We start from the raw sequence: 24054 nt of genomic DNA, 5'->3' as shown, positions 1-24054 counted from the left end.
GTCCATCTTCCTTCCTCCAAAAGAATCTCCTCTGCAATGAGATTATTCTATGTGCAACCGTATTTGGCATCTTATACAAGCTTAAGTAATAGATAGGTAGGCCATTTATTACTGACTTTATGAGTACCAGCTTTCCGGCCTTGCTCAAGACCTTTGATTTCCACAAGCTAAGCTTTTTTTCTACCTTATCTATAACTAGCTTCCAAGTTTTTATTAGCCTGGGATTTGCTCTGAGGCTAATATCAAGGTACCTCCCTGGTAGAGCTGTCTACTGGCATCTGAGAAGAAGGCACATCCGACTCACCCACTCCTGACTGTAGTTCATTGGGATCAAATTGGACTTGTCAAAATTAATACTGAACCCAGACATTATTTCAAAACACCTTAATAGTCTCTGATAATTTCTCACTGTCTCCTCTTCTGGTGGACAGAATAATATAGTATCATCAGCAAATTGTAAATGTGATAACTCTATATTATCTCTACCGACTAATAGCAGAGAGATTCGCATGTTCCTTACCGCCTCCCCAATCATCCTGTTAAGCACATCCATCACCAAAACAATAAAAAAAGGCGATAAGGGATCGCCCTGATGAAGCCCCCTCTCCATCTTGAATGGTTTCGTTGGTTACCCATTAATCAGAATAGAGATAGATGCCAATCTAATACACTCTCTGATCCATGCCCTCCATGTACTACCGAAACTCATCTTCTCTAACACAGTATCAACAAAGCACCATTTAACTCTACCATATGCCTTATGGAAATCCAGTTTGATTATCGCTGATGCCTTCTTCTTTAGTTTCAACCAGTGCACAGTTTCACATGTAATTAAAGCTCCATCATGTATCTTCATTTTCTTCACAAAGGCACTCTGTGATTCTCCAATTAATCCTGGCATTACACTCCTCATTCTTCTTGTCAACAATTTAGATATAATTTTATAGATACATCCAACCATACTTATAGGTTTGGGATCTTTTATCTCCTTAGCCATAACAAATTTCGGAGCCAACGCTACCCACGTGACATTAGACTCTACTGGTATCCTTAGCGTCTCGAAGAAATTCAACACAGCAGTAGTGAAATCCGTTCCAATCTCATGCCAACACTTTTTTATAAAATTCATGTTGTACCCATCACATCCTAGAGCCTTAGATGATTCACAGTCCCGAACTGCCTATTTTACTTCCTCCACCGATGGCATCACCTCAAGAGCGTTAGCTTCCTCCCTTTCTAGCCGATTAAATAAATCATCTCTAAAAACTATAAAAAAAAAAACTAAATCATCTCTAAAGCTCAAACTTGGAGCAGCTTCCTGGTGGTACAAACTTTTATAAAAATCTCTAATTGCAACTTTTATTCTCGCATTATTTCACACTTGTCTCCCGTTAATCTCCAATGACTCAATCCAGTTATTCCTTCTTCTCGCCGAAGCAATATTATGAAAATACCCTAGTATTCCTATCCATCTTCTCAGCATGTCGAGATCTAGACATTTATTTCTAGTGAATATCCTGCCTAACATACCACTTCTCACAACACTTCACTAATGCCCTTTTCCTTGCCTCCATTATATCATCATAAAGTCCACTGCTCACTATATCATCCACCTTCTTTATCTCTTCCTCAAACTTCTTTATCTTCTCAGTGATATCTCCGAAGTTCTGCTTATGCCATCTACCCAGCGGTATTGACAACGCTTTTATCTTGTCTAAGAACTGTCCATCTCTTAATTCCCGCCACTCTTCCTTCACCATTCTCAAGAACCCTTCATGTGTGAACCACGAGTCCAAGCTACGGAACGATCTAGGACCTTCAAATTTTCTTCTATCCTCCACAATCAAAAGGTAGTGATCTGATAACCCTCTTAGTCCTCCCCTCAGTCGCGTCTCCAAGTACGTATCAAGCCAGCCCACACTAACCAAAGACCTATCAATACGACTACACGACTGTCCTCTAAATCATGTATACTCGCGATCGTTAAGTGCCAAATCAACTAACTCCAAATCATTCATCCATCTTTTGAAATCATCAACAGACGCTGGCAAACTATTCGCTCCTTTCCTTTCTTCTTAATGCAGAATTTCATTAAAATCTCCCAAAAAATAGAACGGTACTTGACACAACCCTGCAAGATAACTCAACTCTTTTCACATAGAAACATTCTCATCTCTCACATGTGGTCCATAGACCAAAAAAATAGTACACTGAAAATTATCTTTAGCTACCACCCTTTCTATATACAACCACCTATCCCCTTTATAACAATTAGTCAATTTAAAAACTGATTCATCCCATATTAATAATAACCCTCCAGAAGCCCCAATAGGGCTTACAAACTCCCAGCTAGCTCTGTCACTTCTCCAAATGCGTATTACATCAACTTTAGACACCACTTCTTTTTTGTCTCTATCAAACCCAACATGTCCAACTTAAACTTACTTTTAAAATTCGTTATCATACAAAATTTTCAAACGCCTCCTAACCCCCTAATATTCCAAGATCTTAAAATCATTTAACAAGTTTATTACACACCTGTTTACGATTTTTTGGCCGACTCTTTTGAATTTTTTCTTTCTACTTTGCCTGCCTCCGCTTCAGAGCAATTGCTTCATTTTGCTTTTGTAAAATAGTCATGATGTTCTCCTCATCGCTGCACTGGGCACCAGACTCTACCGCTAACTTCCATGCCTCTTTGTTCTCTACCATTTTCTCTTGCCAGCTTTGCCGTTGATCTTTCCTGTGGAACCCACTGCCTCCATCTAGGCCAGCTTCCCAGTCAGTTTCGTTTTCTGCATTGCTCTCGCATTCTTCCTCTTGTTCATGACCCTGCGCATCTGCCCCTTCCTCCTCCTTCATTCGCACACTTGTTACAGCGCAAGGTCTCACATGTCCCTGCTGTGCAGTTTTGTTGTTGCTATATTTATGTCAGTTCCACTCCTAACAATAGCAACCTCTACTCTAGGACTCCCTGCCTCAGCTCGCATCATTCCCATCTGAGCCGCACGTTGGACGTTCAAGTGAGAAGTACTTGGCTCGGCGGTTCTACTCATCTGATCCTCCCACCGCCGTTCTATGCGACTGTGGGTTGCCTTTGCCTCGTTGTTCGTCCCTCTTCCGAGCCGTGCAGTCGCGGTGACTCGTGCGCCCTCCTCCATCGCGCTAGGGTTTCTGCTTCCCTATGCCGTTTCGAGCCTCCCAGCCCCTGATCCAACATCACACTCGGTCACAAGCTGCGTGACCCCCCTGTGGAACCTGTTTCTTTCATGCCGGGTCAGCAACGCCTCTGGGTCACCCCGACCCGATCTGGGAGCCCGCTGCAAGGCCTTCTGACATAGGCCAGAACCTTTACACCCTTGGCTCTAAGCTATTGATTTTGTATAAATTTTTAAGCGTTGTTATTTGTACTATGAGTCCTCGTTTTATTTTTTTATTATAAAAAATAATTAAACTTAAATAATTTTATTAATCATTATAAATTTTAATATAAAAGATTTAAGAATTGATATTTTAATTCATAAAATATATAAATTAATTTTAGGATAAATAACATTAATAAACTAAGTGGGATTCAATATTACATGAAAGTCCCAAATAAAAAAATGTTACCTGCATGTCCTCATGCACAAAACTATGTAAATCGAATTGACCAAATTTGATTTAGCTTCTCTAGTACTAAATTGAATCAGTATGATTCGAATTAGTAGGAATAAAGATAAATTGAAATGGATAGCTTTGATTTATGAATGAATAAAATTTGATACAATATAAATCGAATTAGGTTGTTTGGATTTAGCTTGGTCACCTAGTAAATCAAATTAGATTATTTCGATTTAGCTTGGTCACATAGTAAATCAAATTAATCTGATTCGATTTAGTACTATACAGCATACACATGGTAAATCGAATCAGCTTAATTCAATTTACTACTTATACAGCTTATTAACATTTATTACTTTAAGTTAATTGTATATTAACTTTAAAACATAAATGTCAATAAAAAAATACCCCCATTTAGATTCAAATAAAATATCAAAAAAATCAAAACAGAAAAATAGAAATTCAAATTTTGTATTTTATTTCAAATTTCGAAAAATCTACATTTTTATAAACTTATAAATTCAAAACGGAACTATAAACGATTTCTAAAAATTCGTCAAAAATCATCATTGGACTCATTAATATCTAAAAAATCATTATCAGGACTTTTAATATTAAAAAAAATTATTAAAAAGTATAACCCTTCAAGGTAGCATATGAGCTAAAACTTGAATTTTTTTTTCCAAAGTTAGAAGTAACAGATAGTTATACAATTTATACAATATGTAATTTATGAAATAATTAAAATATTATACTAATTAAATTATCATTATATAAATTATATATTGTATAAATATAGTTGATCATTTTATATTGTATAACTATCTGTTATTTTTTTACTCTGAAAAAATTCAAGTTTTAACTCCTATATTACCTTAGAGGGTCATACTTTTTAATAATTTTTTTAACATTAAAAGTCCCGGTAATAATTTTTTAGATGTTAATGAGTCCAAGGATGATTTGTAACGATTTTTAAAAATCGTTTATGGTTCGTTTTGAATTTATAAGTTTGTAAAAATGTAGATTTTTCAGAATTTGAATTAAAATACAAAATCTGAATTTCTATTTTTTTTGGTTTTAGTTCTTTTGATATTTTATTTGAATCCAAATGAGAATATTTTCTTATTGATATTTATGTTTTAAAGTTAATATAAAATAAATACAATAAGCTGTATAAGTAGTATCATATTACTATGTGTATGCTGTATATATAATAGTACTAAATCGAATCAGATTAATTCGATTTAATAAGTGATCAAGTTAAATCAAAATAATCTAATTCGATTTACTAGGTGACAAGCTAAATCGAAATAACCTAATTCGATTTATATTGTATCGAATTTCATTCATTCATAAATCAAAATTATCTATTTCGATTTGTCTTTATTCTTTTTAATTCGAATGATATTGATTCGATTTAGTACTAGAGAAGCTAAATCAAATTTGATCAATTCGATTTACATATATTTATGTAGGGGGACATGTACATAACGTTTTTTGATTTGAGACTTTTATGTAATATGAAATCTCATTTGGTTTATTAATGTTTTTTACCTTAAATTCTTTTATATTAAAATTTATAATGATTAATCAAATTATTGAAATTTAATTATTTTTTTAATAAAAAAATAAAACTAGGACTCATATTATATTTGTACAAATAACAATGCTAAAAAATTTATGCAAGATCAATAGTTTAGAGCCAATTATAAATTTCTTGTAGAGCCACATTTTTTTTTTGTCGTACTTAGGATATAAATGAGATATATATTAAAATTTTTTTAGTCAATTTCTTTTAAAGTGTAAATGAGATACTTATATATATCTATTTAGTTTTCATGATAGACTATTAGATAACTAACTGAGTTTTGTTAGGGAGACAATGAAAAATTTTGACAATATGAACAATGGACTAATTTATTGGCCTACAGTGGATTAAAAATTAAAAACACCTCCTAAACTCTAATAACAAAAAACTTTTACTCCCTACTCTCAAATTTTAACCATTTTCTACCCACTACCAAATTCTCCAAAATATATGACAAAATAACTATCAAATTTCAAATTTCAAAATTTAAATCTCCCAATTTCAAATTTCAAATTTTAACAATGTGACCCCCCACAGCCCCAACAGTGCTATAACCTTTCCCAGCAGCCCCAACAGCGCCATGAACCCTCTCCCCCAATTAAAATAACCATCTGATTACATATAAAATTGATCACCCCTCAAAATGTTTAGTATTTATGCTTCAACCAAATCCAATAAAATAATCATCCAAATACTCATTAAAACAACTATCTGCATATCTACTGCATTGAACATTCAAATTATTTTAATTGTACTTACGTAAATAATTATCTGCATTAGGTATAAAAATAACCATCTGCCGACCTACTGTAATGAACATGCGCTTAAAAAAAACTTTCACTTTTGTACCTGGTTGGTCTCTTGTGGGAGTTGTAAAGCACAATTGCCATTTGAAGGAATATAATCATCAATGATTATTGACGATAGTGTAGCAAAATTTTCTTTACCCATCGTGCTTGTGTGAGGAGAAGAAAGGGGCTTCCTATTCTCGGATTTGCTACCACGGTGTGCCAATGGGGGTTCAGCGGTAACCGGTTGTGACTGCAGCGGAATCCAAGGGGTGCAGCGTTGAACGGTTGTCGGTTGCGCGGTAACCGAACGTGGCCGCAGCGACGGAGAAGAAAGGAAGGGTCTGCCAAAGGATACGATACGCCAACGGAAAGACCAGGTAAAGTTTTGGTCGGGTAGAACCACGCGGCAGCAGCAAAACGGTCGGCCGGGAGTTGCTGTGACGTCAATGTCGAGCACTGATGGGTGGGAGGTTTTGATGAGATGTTGAGTAACAGTACGTATTTAAACGTTTAATTGCTAATCCTAGTTTTTAAAAATTTAAAATTTGAAATTAATAAAATATCTAATTATTAATTATTTAATTTTTCTATTTTAACCAATTGTTCAGCTTGTTCACAATAATCATTGTTTTTCTATACTTTCTCTAACCGAAAAGAAAATATTTATAGTTTATTTTGGATTATTTTAAAAAGTAAAATCCATTTACATAATTCATCTAAATTTTATGTTTTAACAATTTTATAATAAAAAATATTAAATATTTATTATTTTAATTAATTTTATATTTAATATTATTATTTCAGACATTAATAAACTTTTTTTTAATATTTTGTTTATATTATTTTATTTATTATTTATAGTGTAAATGAGATATATGTATATATATCTTGTTTTTATTATAACTAGAATAAATAATATTATATAAATTAATAAATATTCTTACAGTAATATATTTCGATAAATAAAATATTTAATTTATTTAGTTAAAAGAATTTCTCAAAATTTTTATTATTATAATAAACTATTGTTTGAATAAATTTAAAATGTATTTAAAATTTGATTAATATGATGAATTTATTAAAATGATTTAATAAATAATTACTTTTTTCACGGATGAATTTCTCTCAAACTTGATTTGATATTTAAAATTATTTTATTTTAATTTAATCTTTTTTTTTATTTAAAAAAATTAGTCTCCAATTCTCAATAATTGACACATAAAAATAGGAAAATAGATCCTTTCTAATTTTTTTAACACTTGAGAGAATAAAGTGTGATCACTCACCTTTAATTTCATAAGTGGGACCAAAAATAAAGAGGAAAGAGAAAACAATAAAGGGTGAAATTAAATACTAGACACCAGGCTCAGGATTCGGTGGTTCCAGAACGTTTGGACCATTAAATGGTCCCATAACAAAATATGTTTTTTAAGTTTTTTTAATAACTGTTAAATAGTACTTTTTTAAATTTAATTACAAATTAACCCTATATATTTTATTTAATTATAAAAACGATTTTTTATTTTATAAATAATTATTTTATCATAAATCTATCATGTTTATTAACAATCAAGAATAAAAACAATAACGAATTAGATCTTCCATTGATCCTAATAAATTTTTTGGCTATTCCAATCGATTAAAAGATTAAATTTGATCCGTCACATTCGTGAGGAATCATAAAATCGTGTTTCCTTGAAAACCAATCGATTGAATTATAACTCAATCGACTGGATTATAGTTTACCACTAAACAATCGATTGAAAATTGCTGGGCATCATGGTTTTCGCAAAAATCAATCGATTGATCATATTACCCAATCGATTGAATGATGACTAAAAATGTGTGTTTCTTACAATTCAATCGATTGTTTGGAATTTCCAATCGATTGAATACTTCAAAACAACCTGGGTCTCACAATTCAATCGATTGCTTTTGATACCCAATCGATTGAATTCATGAAAACAATATGGACATGCCAAATTCCCAATCGATTGAAATTTGTACTACGCCTATTTCAATCTTGTTATCATTTTTAGAAATTATCTTGTTATTCATCTATCTTATCTTTAAAATTCTATCTTCAATTTTTGTGATTTTATTTTTATTTAGATACTCTAATCTTATCTTTTCCTTAATATTAACATTATAAATTGGTGAATAATCCATCACCAATTATTCAATCCCACCATTGAAATTGTGTATCATTTTCTTTGATTATAAAATATTTCATTGTTTTTCTTTGGAACATCCATCTACTCAATATCCAATTTTTTTTTAATTTTTTATCCGTCTATTTAATATCCACTATTTCTTCATCGTTACCGTTGCAGCAATCAGCAAAGGTTCAATCAAGTTTTTCATTGTAGTGTTCAGAAAATAAACCATCATTTTGATTACAAAATTGATACCAGTGAATAGAATCTCTAATTTTGCAATTATTTGTTTCGATACTTTATTCGTGAAATTGATTGTGTAGTGAAAAAATATTTTTTTATCTTTTATTAATTAACCGACATTGAAAAATACTAAAAAGTAAATAGATGTTATTATTTTTTATTATTAATTAGCTAGCAATCAGGGATCGACCTAGAGGAGGCGAGTAGTGGCCTGGATACCCAAAATTTTAAGAAACTATACTTATCTATAACAATATATAATGTCTATAACAATATATAATGGGAATACAGAGGGTTTGGTGTCCAATATTTTTTCCCATTTTACCCCTATATTTATAATCTAAAACTACATACTCAATCACGTACTCACGTTATGTAAATTTTGCATTAACCCATGACAGAATGATGTAACTGCTTCACTTAAAAAAATTGCTCACTCTCAATTGTAAGATTATAAAAATGGCTCCACTTACACTATAGTTTAAACAAGGTAATTTTTTTTAATTAAATGTACAAAGAATAATTTTTCTCTTTAAATTATTATCATACTATTTTAATAATATACTCTTGATGCTTATATGTAATATATAATGATAATTAGTGTCTAAATTTAAATTCCAATATTACTCTTAAAGAGAGATTTATTATTAAAAAAATTCTTTTGTCAATTTCGTTAAATAAAAAAATTTCTACCCATTTTTCCACGGTAACCTTGTTAAGATATTCTTATTGGATGTAAATTATTGTTACAAATATTTTTATTAAGATATGTTTTGAAGGAATAAAAATAAAATAGTTCAATAAGGATAATTTTTTAAAAAAATAAATTTACACTAATAATTTTTCTCTTCAAATTATTAACGTATTTTTCTAATATACTCTAAATACCTACACAATATATAATATCAATTAGCGTTTAAATTTATGTTCCAATATCATTTTAAAAATAATATTTATTCATCTAAGTCATAGAGTGTCTTGAAAAATTATATTTAAATAATTTTTTTATCTTTTAACTTTTTTATATTTTTAGATTAAAAATTTTGTATTTTTTTTATTCAAGGTTTATTTTTATATTTTATTTTAATTCTCTTATTCAAAACTATTAATATGAATTTTTATTTTGTAGGATAAATAAAAAGATGAAATTTTTTTAATAAATTAAATTATTGAAAAACTTACTTATTATAAAAGAAGTTAAGTATATTTCTTGATTATAAGAATACATATAATTCACTTTTGAATGTAATCAAAATAAATATAAATTTATTCAATTTTTTAAAATTTACATTAATTATTAAAATTATAACATAATGAATGTGATCCTATACAAATATAAAAATAATTTTATAATTATTTTTTTTGTTAGGAGAAAATATGACTTAATAAGCATAAAGTCTAATTTAAACAACTATAAATAAGTAAAATAAGTAACAAAAAACAAACATAAAATTTAATTTTTTTTGTTATTTGGTATAAAAATAAATATAATAAAATAAATCATTGTTCTCATACATAATGACATAAAATTTGACATTATCCCTTTCTAGCACACTTCAATCTATTGAATTTGGCATGTCCATATTGTTTTCATGAATTCAATCGATTGGGTATCAAAAGCAATCGATTGAATTATGAGACCCAGGTTGTTTTGAAGCATTCAATCGATTGGAAATTCTAAACAATCGATTGAATTGTAAGAAATACACATTTTTAGTCATCGCTCAATCGATTGGGTAATATGACCAATCGATTGATTTTTGCGAAAATCATGCTGTCTAGCAATTTTCAATCGATTGTTTAGTGGTAAACTGTAATCCAATCGATTGAGTTATAATTCAATCGATTTGTTTGATAGTCCAATCGATTGGTTTTCAAAAAAACACGATTTTATGATTCCTCACGAATGTGACGGATCAAATTTAATCTTTTAATCGATTGAAATAGCCAAAAAATTTATTAGGATCAATGGAAGATCTAATTCGTTATTGTTTTTGTTCTTGATTGTTAATAAACATGATAGATTTATGATAAAATAATTATTTATAAAATAAAAAATTATTTTTATAATTAAATAAAATATATGGGATTAATTTGTAATTAAATTTAAAAAAAAAGACTATTTAACAGTTATTAAAAAAACTTAAAAAACATGTTTTGTTATGGGACCATTTAATGGTCCAAATGTTCTGGACCACCAAATTCTGAGCCTAGACACCATCTATTTTTTTTTTTCTACTAAAGAGTGGAAGGATTCATTCCCTAAAAACAGCATGTTATGTTAATTTTTTTAATAAGCACTATAAAATTTCCCAAAAGTAATAAGTGAGACTGACTCTAGGAATGCGTTTTGCGCCATTTAGCAACTTTCGAATTCACATAACGAAGAAATAAATAATTTGATCGATAACGTACAAAAACTCATTAGTAGAACTTGGGAGATTCAATTGGAACTAGATCTACAAAGATAAATGTGATAGCCACCATGGTTAGAAAAAATGCGTTTAGCAATAACTATTGAGAACAGTTACAACTTTGGCAAGTATTGCAAGACTCTCTTTAACTTGATGTAGTAGGATCGAGAATGTGTACCCCTATTCTTAGGGCCTTTCTTTGTTTCTTCCTTTTCTTTTCCATTGTTAAGTTAAAATATAAAAAAAAAATAATAAAAATAAACATAAGGCTACTTTAGAGTTTAGACACGAAAATTATGTGTTGCTCACAAATGAATAATTAACTGCAAAGAAATTAGTTACCATATTCGATCCTCAACCTTTTTTAAACATAAAAAAGATATATATAAATTTTCTCACAAATATATGAATTTTGTAACCAAAAAAAGAAAATACCGTACCAATTTCTCACAATTTTCTTTAAGAAATAAAAAATAGATTTATAATTCTTATAGAAACAGCAGTGTAGCGATGAGGAATTGTCATCTTAAAATCGTGAATGAAGAGTTGAATGAATTCAACATAAATATGATTGTTGTATATGAAAGGTAAAGTTTGGGGTTCGGTGGTGACTGGACTGTTGCACTACCTGCGGTTGTGTGAATAACACATAACAAAACACTTACATTAACATTAACATTAAAAACATTAACATGTGGCAATGGCATCGCTTATTCTCTTGAATCGAGGAAAGCAGCAATCCTTGCTTGCTTGCTTCCTTCCAGTTTTCTGACCAAACTGTCTCCATTCATTCACTCATTCATTCATTCATCCAAATCAAAATGCTCACTCGCTTTCTCTAATCTTTCCCATTCTTTCTAACAGATCAACTCCATTTTCTCTCTCTCTTTCTCTTCCTTCAGCCTGTGACTCTTCTTCTTCTTCTTCTTCTTCTTCTTCTATGTCACCTATCAAAGTTGCTGCTTTTCTATGCAAGCCACTTAAAGCTAAAAGCTTTCTTTGACTAGCTCTCTATTCTTGCTCCTTATTAGGTGGGTTTGCTTGCTTTTCCATCACAAACTTCAGGTTCGTCTCTTTTTTCTGCTCAACACACTCTTTCAGCTCTCAACTACTGTTCTTAAATGTGCTAATTTTATTGTTTTTCTTTTTAACCCTTTTTTCTTAGGAGTCTCCCTAGATTTTAGCTCAGTTATTAGATGCTAAAGTGTTCTTTTTTCTTTTTTTTTTTTTTTCCTTCTGGTTATGATCATGTAAGGAACATGCTCTTTAATCGCTGCTCAAGTGGCTGAGTTTTGTTTTATTTTTTAATGATTTTTTTAGAATATGTTCCTCTATTTTTCAGACCCAGATCTCGGTTTTTCCCAACCCATTATTGCTTCAACTTAAAGTTTTTAACTTTATGTTCATTATTGGCTTTGCTTAATTCTTGCTAGTACTGGGTCGTTTCCATTTTGCTTTTATTTTTGGAATCTTTGCTTCTCTCCTTTCTCATCATTTGATTCCAAAGTTCCTTTTCTGAAGAACTTGTTCTGGCTACTGTAACAGGAAATGACTGGTTTTGGTATGCTCCAACAGCTTTGTGTTACTTAATTGTTGCTGATGTTTGTTCTGTATATAAAATAAAGAAAATCGTTGTTTGTATTTGAAAATAACTAAGATTCATCCCAATGTACTGAATTCTGTGATAATTCTTGGGAAAATTTCATAGATAGTTGGTAGATCTGGCTGCAACTTGCTTCTTACTGTTCACAAAGGACATCTCAAAAGCTATACTGGAATAAGTATCTTTTGAGTATCTTCAGTTCCTTTATCACATACCCTTGTTAGTGTTCATCTCTTGATCTTTTCTCTCACTTCATATATCTATTTATTGCATTATTCTTTAGATTATTGGTGCTATTGTATCTGTTGTCTTCATCCTTGTTCTGAAATTCTTCTTTCTTGCACAGGATTAGTAATTTTGTACAGTTTTTTTCTTTGGTTCTTATCTTTTTTGTGCTGTGGTATAGTTGCCTTTCCATTTTTTATTTTTGGCTTTTGTGATGAGTTGTTACATTAATTTTTGCTGATTCTGTGATTCATTGGGAAAACAACTTGAAGAGTACATGGGATTTGAGCTTTTTCACATACTGCAAGATTTGTTCTATTATGTTTTAATTGAGAGTGATATGTTGCTTGCAGGTGTTCTCTTCTAGCTAGGCTTGCAGTGTTGCCACCATGATAAAGCAAATTCTTAGCAAATTACCGAAGAAGGTTCCGAAATCTGATTCGTCAGACTCTGGGAGGAGTGAATCCGGGAATACTACTACTTTTGGGAATGTCTTTCAATGCACAAATGTTGGAAGTACCATTTCAAGCAAATTAAATGTTGTGAAGCGGGTGTCTTCGGTTGTTTTCCCTGCGAGCATGAATACTGGAGTGGAGGCAATTGACCCTTCTCTATCCTTCAAAGACGTGTCGAATACACAGAAGCAAAGCCTGTTTATTAGTAAGTTGAACCTTTGCTGCAAAGTGTATGATATGACTGATCCTGATAAGAACTGCACCGAGCAAGATCAAAAGCGTCAAACCTTGTTAGAGCTAGCTGATTTTGTATCTTCTGGATCTGTGAAGTTTACAGAACCAACAATTGCTGCACTGTGTAAAATGTGTGCAGCTAATTTGTTCAGGGTTTTTCCACCCAAGTTTCGTACAAGTACTACCGGTGGCGAAACAGAAGATGATGAGCCTATGTTTGATCCTGCTTGGTCTCACCTGCAAATAGTTTATGATCTACTCCTTCAGTTCATCAATTATAACTCACTTGATGTGAAGGTGGCAAAGGCACATGTAGATCATGCTTTTATTTTAAGACTACTTGACCTTTTTGATTCCGAGGATCCCAGAGAAAGAGACTGCTTGAAAACAATTCTGCATAGAATCTATGGGAAATTCATGCTCCACAGGTCTTTCATCCGGAAATCGGTCAGCAATATCTTCTACCGATTTGTTTTTGAGACCGAACGGCATAATGGAATTGCCGAGCTGTTGGAGATTTTTGGGAGTGTGATCAGTGGTTTCGCCCTGCCATTGAAGGAAGAGCACAAGTTATTTTTGTGGAGGGCTCTACTTCCTTTGCACAAACCGAAATCCATTGGTATTTATCATCAGCAGTTAACATATTGCATTGTACAGTTCATAGATAAGGATCAAAGACTTGCTAGCTCTGTGATAAAGGGACTTTTGAAGTACTGGCCAGTAACAAATAGCCAAAAGGAGCTAATGTTCATAAGTGAGTTGGAAGAAGTTTTGGAAATGACTAGCATGGCTGAATTTCAGAAGATTATGGTTCCGCTTTTCCGACGGTTAGGTTGCTGCCTTAATAGTTCTCATTACCAGGTAGTTTTTTGCAAACGTAGTTCTCCTTTTAGTTCAAATAATTTGCTTTACAACAGCTTCTTTTCTTAAACTCCAAGTAACTGGAACTTAATTATAAAGTCATGTATTTTCCAAATGCCTAAGCATTCAAGATGCTACTATAGTTGTAATGCTAATGTTTTTATTATAAATAGGTGGCCGAACGAGCACATCTGCTATGGAACAATGAGCACATCCTAAATCTCATCACACAGAACCGGCAGGATATCCTGCCGCTCGTCTTCTCGGCGCTTGTACATAACTCTCAAAGCCACTGGAACCAAGCGGTACTCAACTTAACTCAGAACATCAGGAAGATGCTGTCTCAGATGGACGAGGACCTCGTACTCGCCTGCCAGCGCAAGTTTGAGGAGGACGACGCGAGGTCAAGTGCCGTGGCCGAGAGGCGAAGAATAACATGGGAGCGCCTAGAGGAAGCAGCTGCCGGCATCCAATCCATAGGAGGCGGTGGCAGCGGTGGTGGTGACATTTTGGTTCCAGTAAAATCAGCTTCAACTGCATGCTCTGTGGCCTGCTGATAAAAGTCATGAACCATAATATGAGATATTATGTTAAGGTTCCTAATATTACATAGTCGTGTGGTTCTTCAGTTCTTTTTTTACTTTTACCGATGTTAAGTTATCATTGCCAAAAATGCCAGTTAGGGATTTTATGTAAAAATCATCTAGTATATACGTTTTCAAATAGAATTGTGATGAGGGGTGTTGGTATTTCACAAAAAAGAACAAAACTTTATGGTGAGTTAGGTGATATTTTTTATTTTTGGTTTGGAGGGAACATGGGGTGTATGTTGTGTAGTGTCGGTGGCTTATTCGTGCATGCAATTATTTTTGCCAGTGTCAGCACTCAGCACCCTCTTCTCTTCTCATAGCCTTAGACTCTTTATTTGGTGTTTCTTTCTCTTCTTATTACCCTTATGGCCCCCACCATTTTGCCCCCTTTACCCTGCCAATGTAACCTAAAATGTGGTGGCATTCTTACAAACTCATTGGCCATATTCAATGTGGATGCATGCCTTCAGCATCTCTCTCCTCTCTCTCTATCTATTTTTATATTCTGAATTCACTACTTGGTCTAAGCTATGTTTCTTGAAAGCTCTAGTTAGGCTTAGTGTTTTTCTCAATTGGATTTTTTTTTAATAAAAATATATGAAGGACAATAGGGGAAATGGTCTACTATTTTATTTTTGTCATTTTGCTTAAGAGAAAGTGTTGAATAAAGTTAGTGAGACCTCTTTGTCTCTCACCTACTCTGGCTGGTCTCTGAAATTTGATTATGTTATGTGAATTGCCAAAGTTGCTATTTAGTAGTTAGACCATTTCTTCGGTTGTCTTCTAATTGCTAGCCTTCTAGTAAACTATGTGTCATATACAATGTTCACATTTATACATGTCAATTAATTGATTAATGTTGTAACTTGTAAGAGCCAAGAGAATACAAATAATTAAAGAAGAATGTTAGAGGATTATTAGAATTTATTGTTTTTAGCTATCAGTTAATCATTAATGTTTAAAAATATAGGATAAAATATGTTATTGAATTATTAGACTAAAAAAAATTAAACTAAAAGAATTGAGTTGACAGCTAAGTGATGATCAAAAAATAAATTCTAATAGTCTCCTATTATTTTCTATTTTTCGTAAATAAATAAATGAATAAACTTAGTGAGGAAATTTAATTTGAATATGGAAGCAAAGGAAGTGTTGGACTCGCGTACGAGGAGGAGGGATGCTTCACTTCGTTGTGGGATCAGAGGAAGCAGAACTCGGACCCTGCTAGTTGTGTCCCTTAAAATGTAAAAAAAAAATTACCCAGAACAAAAAAAACGGAGGGTCCGAATTCCACGTTTCAGATTTCAAATTCCATCAGTTGCAAATTGGACCATGCGATTTGTGAAGCAAAATTTAATGACCAAAGAACTCGCATGGTCTGAGTTGTGTACTTTGAGTTTTTTCAATTTTTTAACACAAATCGGACCCTCTGATTTGTGTACTCTGAATTTTTTTCAACTTTTTAAACACAAATCGGAGGGTCTGTACTCCCACAATTTTAAAAAACACCAAAAATTACCATATTAAAGTATATCACTCATTTTGTTTCCATATCAAATTTTTTTTAGCCACTTAGTGAATGTAAGACTTCAAGTAAAACAGCTCTTCATTTATCAATCCAAGCACTAGCTGGTTATAACAAAAACATTATGTGCATATTAAACATTAATTACTAAATTAATATTATGTATTTATGTATAAATATATGTATTATTTTATATATTTTTAATGTATATTTTATAATTTAACATATATTTTATACGTGTGACTGAGTTTCGAAGTATATGTAGTATAGTTGGTTATAAATATATTCCGAATGGAGAAAATATAATTGAGAATTTTAAAAGCAAATCGTTACTAAAGATACAAATTAATTGATTGATTTTCTTGCCACATAAGGAGATATTATATACCACATTTCGACATTCCATGTTTAAAATGTCCAATTATACCATGGTTTAGAGTCATTGAACCAACTCAACCGGCATTGTCTCAATAAATATAACAAAAATTCTAAAACCGTTGGTTAAAGTCATATTCTTTTGTTTAATCGTATATTTCCATGAGCACTCAAAAGTCCCCAAAAAAAAATCCATAAACAGGTAAGAACATGGGGAAAAAAAAGAAAAGAAAAAGAAAAGAAAGTAGAATGGCAAAGATGAATAACTTAGTTGATAAGTTAGAAGAGAGAAAAAATGGGCATGCAAAAAAGCAGTAGTAATAAATGATTGGGGTCCCTAACCGAACCCCATATATGAATCTACCTCCCTCGGTAAGTAGTAAGTACCACATAATTAAATAAAACATTTAATTTCTTGGACTTAAGAACTGCTTGATTTCAGTTTCAGATTTAATCCTACCTCCTCTATTTTGTTCATAATTGTCACTACCTCTTTATTATTATATTAATTTTGATCCTAGCTCTTAGCTAACGTACCAAGAGATAACTTATGGACAACATATTCATAAACGCAATGAAGAAAAAAGGATGCCTTTATGTTTGATTTGTATATTTTATTTTCATTCACAAGCTTTCTATTATTGCTGTTGGCCAGTATTGTGGCATATAAATGATTTAATCTTCATCATTTTGTTCTCTTTGTACTAGACACTTAATAATTTCATATAATTCAGCATCTCTATATATGAATATCATACTAGTAATATAGTATATTTATTCATCTGAATCATATCATATGGTATTGATATTACTTGGTTTTGGTTAAGGGTTTTAAATTGAATTTCATTGGAATTTGCATTATGTGACATTATTTTACTTTGATAATAGATAAGAAAAATTAAATAATAATAATAATTACAAATGAAGATGGCAGCCTTTAGAGTATGTGACTTTTGACTTGTTGATTTACTTTTTTAATCTCTCTAATCATGTTGTTCTATATACATAAGTATAACCGGTTCTCTTTTTCATGCTTGAAAGCATGTTGATTCAAATGAATTAAGAAAGTTATTAACGCCACTAAAGATAATAATTAATAAGGGTGAAATGAACAATAGGCATGAAAAAATGAGCATATTTATAGAACTTTTCTACCAATGTGTCGGCAAAAGGAGTGCTGATTGTTGTGGAGTCAGGTGAAGCTGGAGCCCTATCTATATTGGTCTTTGATCTTTATTTTATAGGACGATCCATCAATAGAATTTTTATTTGTTTACTTTTTTCTCATTTTAGAAGTTGATCCAAATTTTTATAAACTCTTTGGTTATATCTTATGTCTATATCTTGTTTGGTGTGGGGGTAATGTAGCTACAGCTTATAATAACTTTCCGGTACAACCTATGAACAAAAAATCAATTATTTATTTATTTAATTTTTGAGTTAGTAAAGTACCCTAATGAACGAAGTAGACATGTCAATTTCGTTAGAGCATATTAAAACAACTTTTAGGTACAAGGAGGAGACATAAGTATAGTACGTCCTTTTTATTTTTTTAGTAGTGTTTGTAAATTGTAATAGCATAAATGTGTTTTTTTTTTTTTTTTCTCTTTTGAAAAGCAGTGTGTAATGAAATAGTTGATTAAATGTGTTATAACTTGTATTTATCAGTACTTGTGTAACGAGAATAAAAAGATTAATAGAAAAATAAAATATTAGCATAGAGATGATGATAAATTAGAAGTATTGTCGATTTGTCCTTTTTGTCCTTTTGGGTGAAAATGGCCCCTAATTGTTGAGCTGTTTAAAGCTGAAGGGGATAGGAATTAGAGGACCCATTGGAGGCAGGTCTTTTGGACAGAACCCCCCATTAGGCCCCATCACCATTATCTCAATGATTTCACAAAATGACCCTCCATAATGCTCAATATTCACCTTCTGCCACTCCTCACTTTTCTTTTTTCGTTTTTCTACCCACAAACAAATATCTATATCGCCTAGAGACGCCTATTAGTTATTCCTATGTAGATTGATAGATGAAAGGGATTGAGCTAACTAGTTGACTAGATCCTTTTGTTTTGGGGAATAGTTCCTCAGCCAATAAGACCAACTTTACAAAACTAATGACACTCCCTTAAATAAATAAATAAATAATCATGAACGGCATGTTGTGAGTTGCATCACCCTGGCCCATGCGATCTCTGGCCTCTTCTTACATCAACCTTGAAAAGAAAAAAAAAAAAAAAAGTCTTGACAAAGGTAAGAAGCAGCCTTGGGCCACATAAGCAACTAGTCTAGATTCTAGGACGAAAAACACTTGGATAACACACAAGATTACCGCCTCAGTTTTAAGTGCACAGAATTAAAAAAGGTGCAGTTTTTTATGTGGACATTTTTTTATGTAGATATTTTACTCGCTTATAGGATCCACTGGACCATTACCTTTATTGTATGTACCCAAAAATAACCTGTTTATACATTTATTATACCCAAAAACAACTCTTTTGGAACATGACCCCAATGACCGTCACCAATGTATGGAGTTAATCCACTCTTGTGGATTCCAAATGGAGGTAGGTGGCAGATAACTGAATCTTACAGTGCTTACCTCCAACTTCATTAAACTTTTTGGTTAAGTTGCTAACACCAAAATCAATTAGGGGTAGCACAAATTACCAAGGAACTATCAGACAGATTCCTATCATGTATCTTGCTTTTCATGTTCTATTAATTTAAGATGATAATACATTATTGCTTATGTCATTCTAACTGATGAATGAAAATACAACAGTAAAAGAACATCTACCACCAATAAGTTACAAATTTTAGAATATGTATAAACAAGCTATTGAAGTCAAAATTGTGGTCAAAAGTATAGATACAAGGTTGACCGCATTGTTGTCTAGAATATTGACTCCTGAGATCCTTTTAACTGTTGGTCCTGGCTTCCCAACAATCTACAAAATGACGTAAGAAGTTTTAACTATCAAAGATCCAACCACTAACATAGGAAGGCTCTACCTTCTATATTACCTTTCATTATAGAAATTCTTCTACTATTAACTAATGGATTTAGCATTAAAATTTGTTCAACAACCAACTGATATAAAGAAGGAATTCAAGGATTGGATTCTTAAATGTCATTTTCAAAGGGAAATTTGAGGGATATTAACAGTTTTTGTTGATGAAAAAAGCTAGCAAAAGGTGCCGGAGGCAAAAATAAGTCAGATTAGGAATTCAAGCATATATTATGCCCATTGGAAAGAAGTGTGCATTATATGTGGTAGATTTAAATTTACCTTATTTCGAACCGAGCAGAATCCGGTGAATTGTAGGGTTGCACCCAACAGAGAATCAATGACACTTCCTACTAGCCCTGCCAGGGTAGCAATAGGTATGACCAGTAGTTGTTTAAGAGCTATATCAGAGCCACATGTAGTTGTCATAAATCCCAGAAGAACAAAAGATATTCCAATGACACTTCCAGCTGCTGCGGCTGCTAAAAGACCTGCTTTAGTCACACCACCATTTGTACCCTTCTTCACTGGCTGGTAACAGGAAGAAAATAATTTGTAAACATAATCTATGAAATTTAGCAGCAATCTCTATTTGACTATTTCTGTTTACAGCATTCATGTTATGAGCCACTTATCATAGCAGGTAATCTAAGGCACAGTTTGGTCATCAAACACTTCAAGAAAAAGAAAAGTAAATTTATTTGGTAACGGCTAAGAAAACAGAACGGGACATAATTCGTAAGAAACTATTTTGTAGAGCTTTGACTTTTAAAATTCTCAATTCCCCCAATAAAAAAAAGAAGAAGAAATCCTATAGATTTATCAATTTCTCAGGAAACTTTCCTGCACATTTCATGAAACTCATATGGGGTGGGGCAGGGCTGTTACTTTCCATGGGAAGTAAATGTTTTTGGCAGCAATGAACGTGATTTCACTAGATCAATGGTCTACTGTTGACAACCTAAGCAGCGTAATATGGGCTGACTGGCTCACGATTTGGCTATGCACTCCATAACTAAATGCATGAAGCTTTATTCACTTCTTTGTGGAGAGTTCTCCATAAATGATCCCTTATATTCCTTCAATAGATCAATCAGTTGTTTTCTCAACCAAGGTGCTGTCGACTTCAAGGTTTACATGGTTAATGGATAAGCAAAATGTTGAGACTCAAGCCAAAAATGAGAGGGGCATCTTAGACAGACAGAATAGTCGGAGGAAGCTTCCGGATCACAGTCCACATGGCTAGTCCACGTGCCTTGGTCAAGTTACTTACACAGTTAGGTTCAGCTTGAATGTGGTTAGAATCTCCAAGAATCAGTTATAACTGTAATTAAAGATACATAATTATGAATTGTGTCATTCAAAAGTAAAGCATGACTGAAGTTGTCAATTTCGATTTCTCTATGTTCTCCTTGGTTTCTCTTCACTTTGTACTACTGTCTCTTAGATTCTATCACTTTCTAATTGATTTCAAATACTTACTTGCAAACATTCATGAAAATGTTTCTGGCAAACTAAACACCTGGTTACTACAATTGAAGCCAAAGTTTCATTGTTGAAATAAACAAAAGAACGGTAAATACAAGTAGAAAGATCCATGAAAACAATGTTTTGACCAGTAAGAATATTCACCTTGAATGTTGTTATCAGACGAGGCTGCTCATCACTAAGAATTCCAAGCTCTGAGGACCAAGTATCTCCATTGCAGCAGGAGTAGTGGCCAATAACACCACCAATGAGAGAAGTGATCAGAACTGAGTCTTTAGAGTCCAAACACTTATCCTGCCCTTCTGCTAATGCCCATATAGCTACAACCAAAACTGACGCAATGCCACTATTGGCTAGAACTTGTACCCTAAGAAAGAAAAGTAAAGGGAAATTTGGTCAAAAGGAAGAGAGAAGCAGATAAGTGGGAACTAATATGGTATCCACACAAAATTGGGGTGATAGGTTCAAGGATATGCTTTATATGAAAAAATTGATCACTCAATTCAGGGATATTCTCAACCCAATTGGCCATTATATTATTCATATCTCAATCAAGGGGTCATTCCAATGTTTATTAGTCAAAACAGAAGGTTATACAAAAGTTTCCTTTTGTCTCGTTTACACTTTTAACTACCATGCACAATTTGATCACAATCGAGTTCATCTTTTTCTTTATGTATTCAATTCAGAAGACAATTATCTTTTGTTTTAGCAAGAAAGGTTCTGCTAATGAGTGACTCAAGGTTTGAGAAATGATGAGTTCTTAATACAATGAATGTATCAAAAGCCTGAAAAGTTTAATACTTTGGTAAAAACTTAACAAAATCTTAGCAAGCAAAAACAATTCACTAATATCTGGAGTCCATGGAAAGTTGACCACTCACAAATTTTCACTCCCTTCACTCTTTTTAATCTAACACTTTATTTGAATACCCAATTAATAAGAAACTTGAAATCAAGTGTAACGTAGAGACAATATTATTAAGCTTCAAGCTGAGTAGCGGAGATAGAGAAAAAGGAACACAGACCAATTTCTTTGTCCACCTTCTTTGAATTCAGGATCAAGCTTTCGCTTTTTATCTTGTCCTTTCTTCGTAAGCTTCGACGAAGTGAAAAAGAATGCCAGCAGCATCACCCCAAACCTTCACCCATTCAACAGAGAAAAGAGAAGGGATGATTCAATTTTTTGTCGCACCGCAACGAAGAAATCAAAATCATCATAATAGTAGTAATAAGAACGAACCTGCTTCCTACAAAAATGTGAAGCGCCATAACGAAGAAGCCAGCGAAGGCTCCAGAAGCGCTGAGGGATTTCTTCCTGTGAGCTCTGAAGGCGATAAGGAACGCGATTGAGACAGCCAGCAAGGGTTTCGCTGATTGGTAAAACGACGAAAGATAATAATAAGAAGAAGAAGATGGTGATGCTGATTCCATTTTCGTTATTCAACGTTGTTGAATGTTGATGAGGCAGCGCAGCCTGCAACTGCAGCTGCAGCAACTGCCACAGTACGGAGGCAAAGAAATGCAGACCAAGTGTTTGGTGGAATGTTGGAGCCGCTTTTACTTTAGTTGCTTAGTAACACTAGATATGCATTCTGCTTCAACGTGGAAATGCCACGTGGAACACCACTATTCGCTTGTTGATACCTTTTCATTCGCTTTATTTAAGCTGTGTGAAAACTCAAATCCCATTAATTAATTATGGCTGAGAATTTAACTGAACAGTTTTCGATTATTAATTTTATGTAAAATTGATTGTACTTAAATTTTTACTTTTAACTATTATTTATTGCATTGATTGTCTTCTCAGTCTCGCATTAGACTTTTTCTTAAAAAATATTATTTGGTAGATATGATATAATTAGGTTTGATAATTATATAAATCAATAATATCACTCTTATGTTTTAGGATAAATTGCATAAATAAAAGAAAAAAATAAAATAAATATTTAATTTTTTAATTTAAAGATATATAAATTTTTTACTAATTAAAAATATAAAAATATTTTTTATATTTTAAAAGATTAGACATTTAAGTTTCTTAAACTAAAAATATAAGAACAAATCGGTTCCGTTAAAAAATTAATTAGGAGTGTAGCCAATTAAAGTTAACTAGTTAAAAATCAGGAAGTCTGTTATAAAAAAAAATAACCTTCTACCATCCTAATTTTTTAAATTCAAAATTAGAAATATAAAGAATTTACTTGAGTTGGCTTATGTTATAGTTAGTTCTCTAGACTTTAAAGAAACTTAAATATCTTGTGTTTTATAGAGTGAAGAACATTTTTGTATTTTTCATTAGCCGATTACTACTTATTTATCTTTAAAATAAATAATTAGAGATCTATTTATCATTTTTTTCATAAATAAAAGATAAATCAATTTTACTCAATTGTAATTTTTTTAAAATGAATATATTTTGGTCTAATATTTAATTTATATAAACCTCTACAGGGTATATAGAAGTTACAAAATTTATGCATAAACTTTTTACATTTTATAATGATTTATTTAGAACAAATAAAGAATCAAAATATAACTATTTTAAAAAATTATAATTAAAAAATTAATTTATTTTTTATTTATCTATATAACTTGTCCTATATTTTAATAACATGCATCAAGTTCTATTAGTAATAATATTTTTATATAATTATTTAAACTTTAACGTGTTCTACGTCAAGCTTTGTTACCATTTATGACCTGGAATATTAAAATAAATTTTGGGTATTTATTTATGTAATTTGTACTATATTTTAATAACATCGAGTTCTATTAGTAATAATATTTTTATATAATTATTTAAACTTTAATGTGTCCTTCATCAAGCTTTGTCATGTGGTACCATTTATGACCTGGAATATTAAAATGAATGTCGGAAATAACATT

At 31.9% G+C, this 24054-nt stretch overlaps 2 protein-coding genes across 5 annotated transcripts; one reads left to right on the top strand and one right to left on the bottom strand.

Annotated features, from left to right (window-relative positions):
• The first annotated feature begins 11209 nt into the window (after positions 1 to 11209).
• On the top strand, positions 11210 to 15235 carry LOC112738248 (serine/threonine protein phosphatase 2A 57 kDa regulatory subunit B' kappa isoform). 4 transcript variants are annotated; one of them, XM_072211863.1, is made up of 4 exons: positions 11392 to 11860; positions 12317 to 12356; positions 12977 to 14173; positions 14347 to 15235. In XM_072211863.1, exons 3-4 carry the CDS (start codon positions 13013 to 13015, stop codon positions 14728 to 14730), a joined length of 1545 nt encoding a protein of 514 aa, XP_072067964.1. In that variant the 5' UTR covers positions 11392 to 11860; positions 12317 to 12356; positions 12977 to 13012; the 3' UTR covers positions 14731 to 15235. The 4 variants fall into 4 exon arrangements, with proteins under 4 accessions (XP_025644388.1, XP_025644386.1, XP_072067964.1 ...); XM_072211862.1 differs by lacking the exon at positions 12317 to 12356 and adding an exon at positions 12504 to 12617 and having other exon boundaries at positions 11492 to 11860; XM_025788603.2 differs by lacking the exons at positions 11392 to 11860; positions 12317 to 12356 and adding an exon at positions 11210 to 11382.
• A 4124-nt stretch (positions 15236 to 19359) lies between these two features.
• LOC112738249 (protein PGR) lies at positions 19360 to 22804 on the bottom strand. Its single transcript, XM_025788604.2, has 5 exons — positions 22409 to 22804; positions 22194 to 22307; positions 21310 to 21532; positions 19960 to 20208; positions 19360 to 19617 (listed from the first exon to the last, which is right to left on the bottom strand). The coding sequence occupies exons 1-5, from the start codon at positions 22597 to 22599 to the stop codon at positions 19486 to 19488; spliced, it is 909 nt and encodes a 302-aa protein (XP_025644389.1). The 5' UTR covers positions 22600 to 22804; the 3' UTR covers positions 19360 to 19485.
• Positions 22805 to 24054: the final 1250 nt, after the last annotated feature.

Source organism: Arachis hypogaea, chromosome 13 (assembly GCF_003086295.3).
Source record: "Arachis hypogaea cultivar Tifrunner chromosome 13, arahy.Tifrunner.gnm2.J5K5, whole genome shotgun sequence".
Classification (NCBI taxonomy): Eukaryota; Viridiplantae; Streptophyta; class Magnoliopsida; order Fabales; family Fabaceae; genus Arachis; species Arachis hypogaea.
This window is presented reverse-complemented; position numbering and strand designations above follow the sequence as displayed.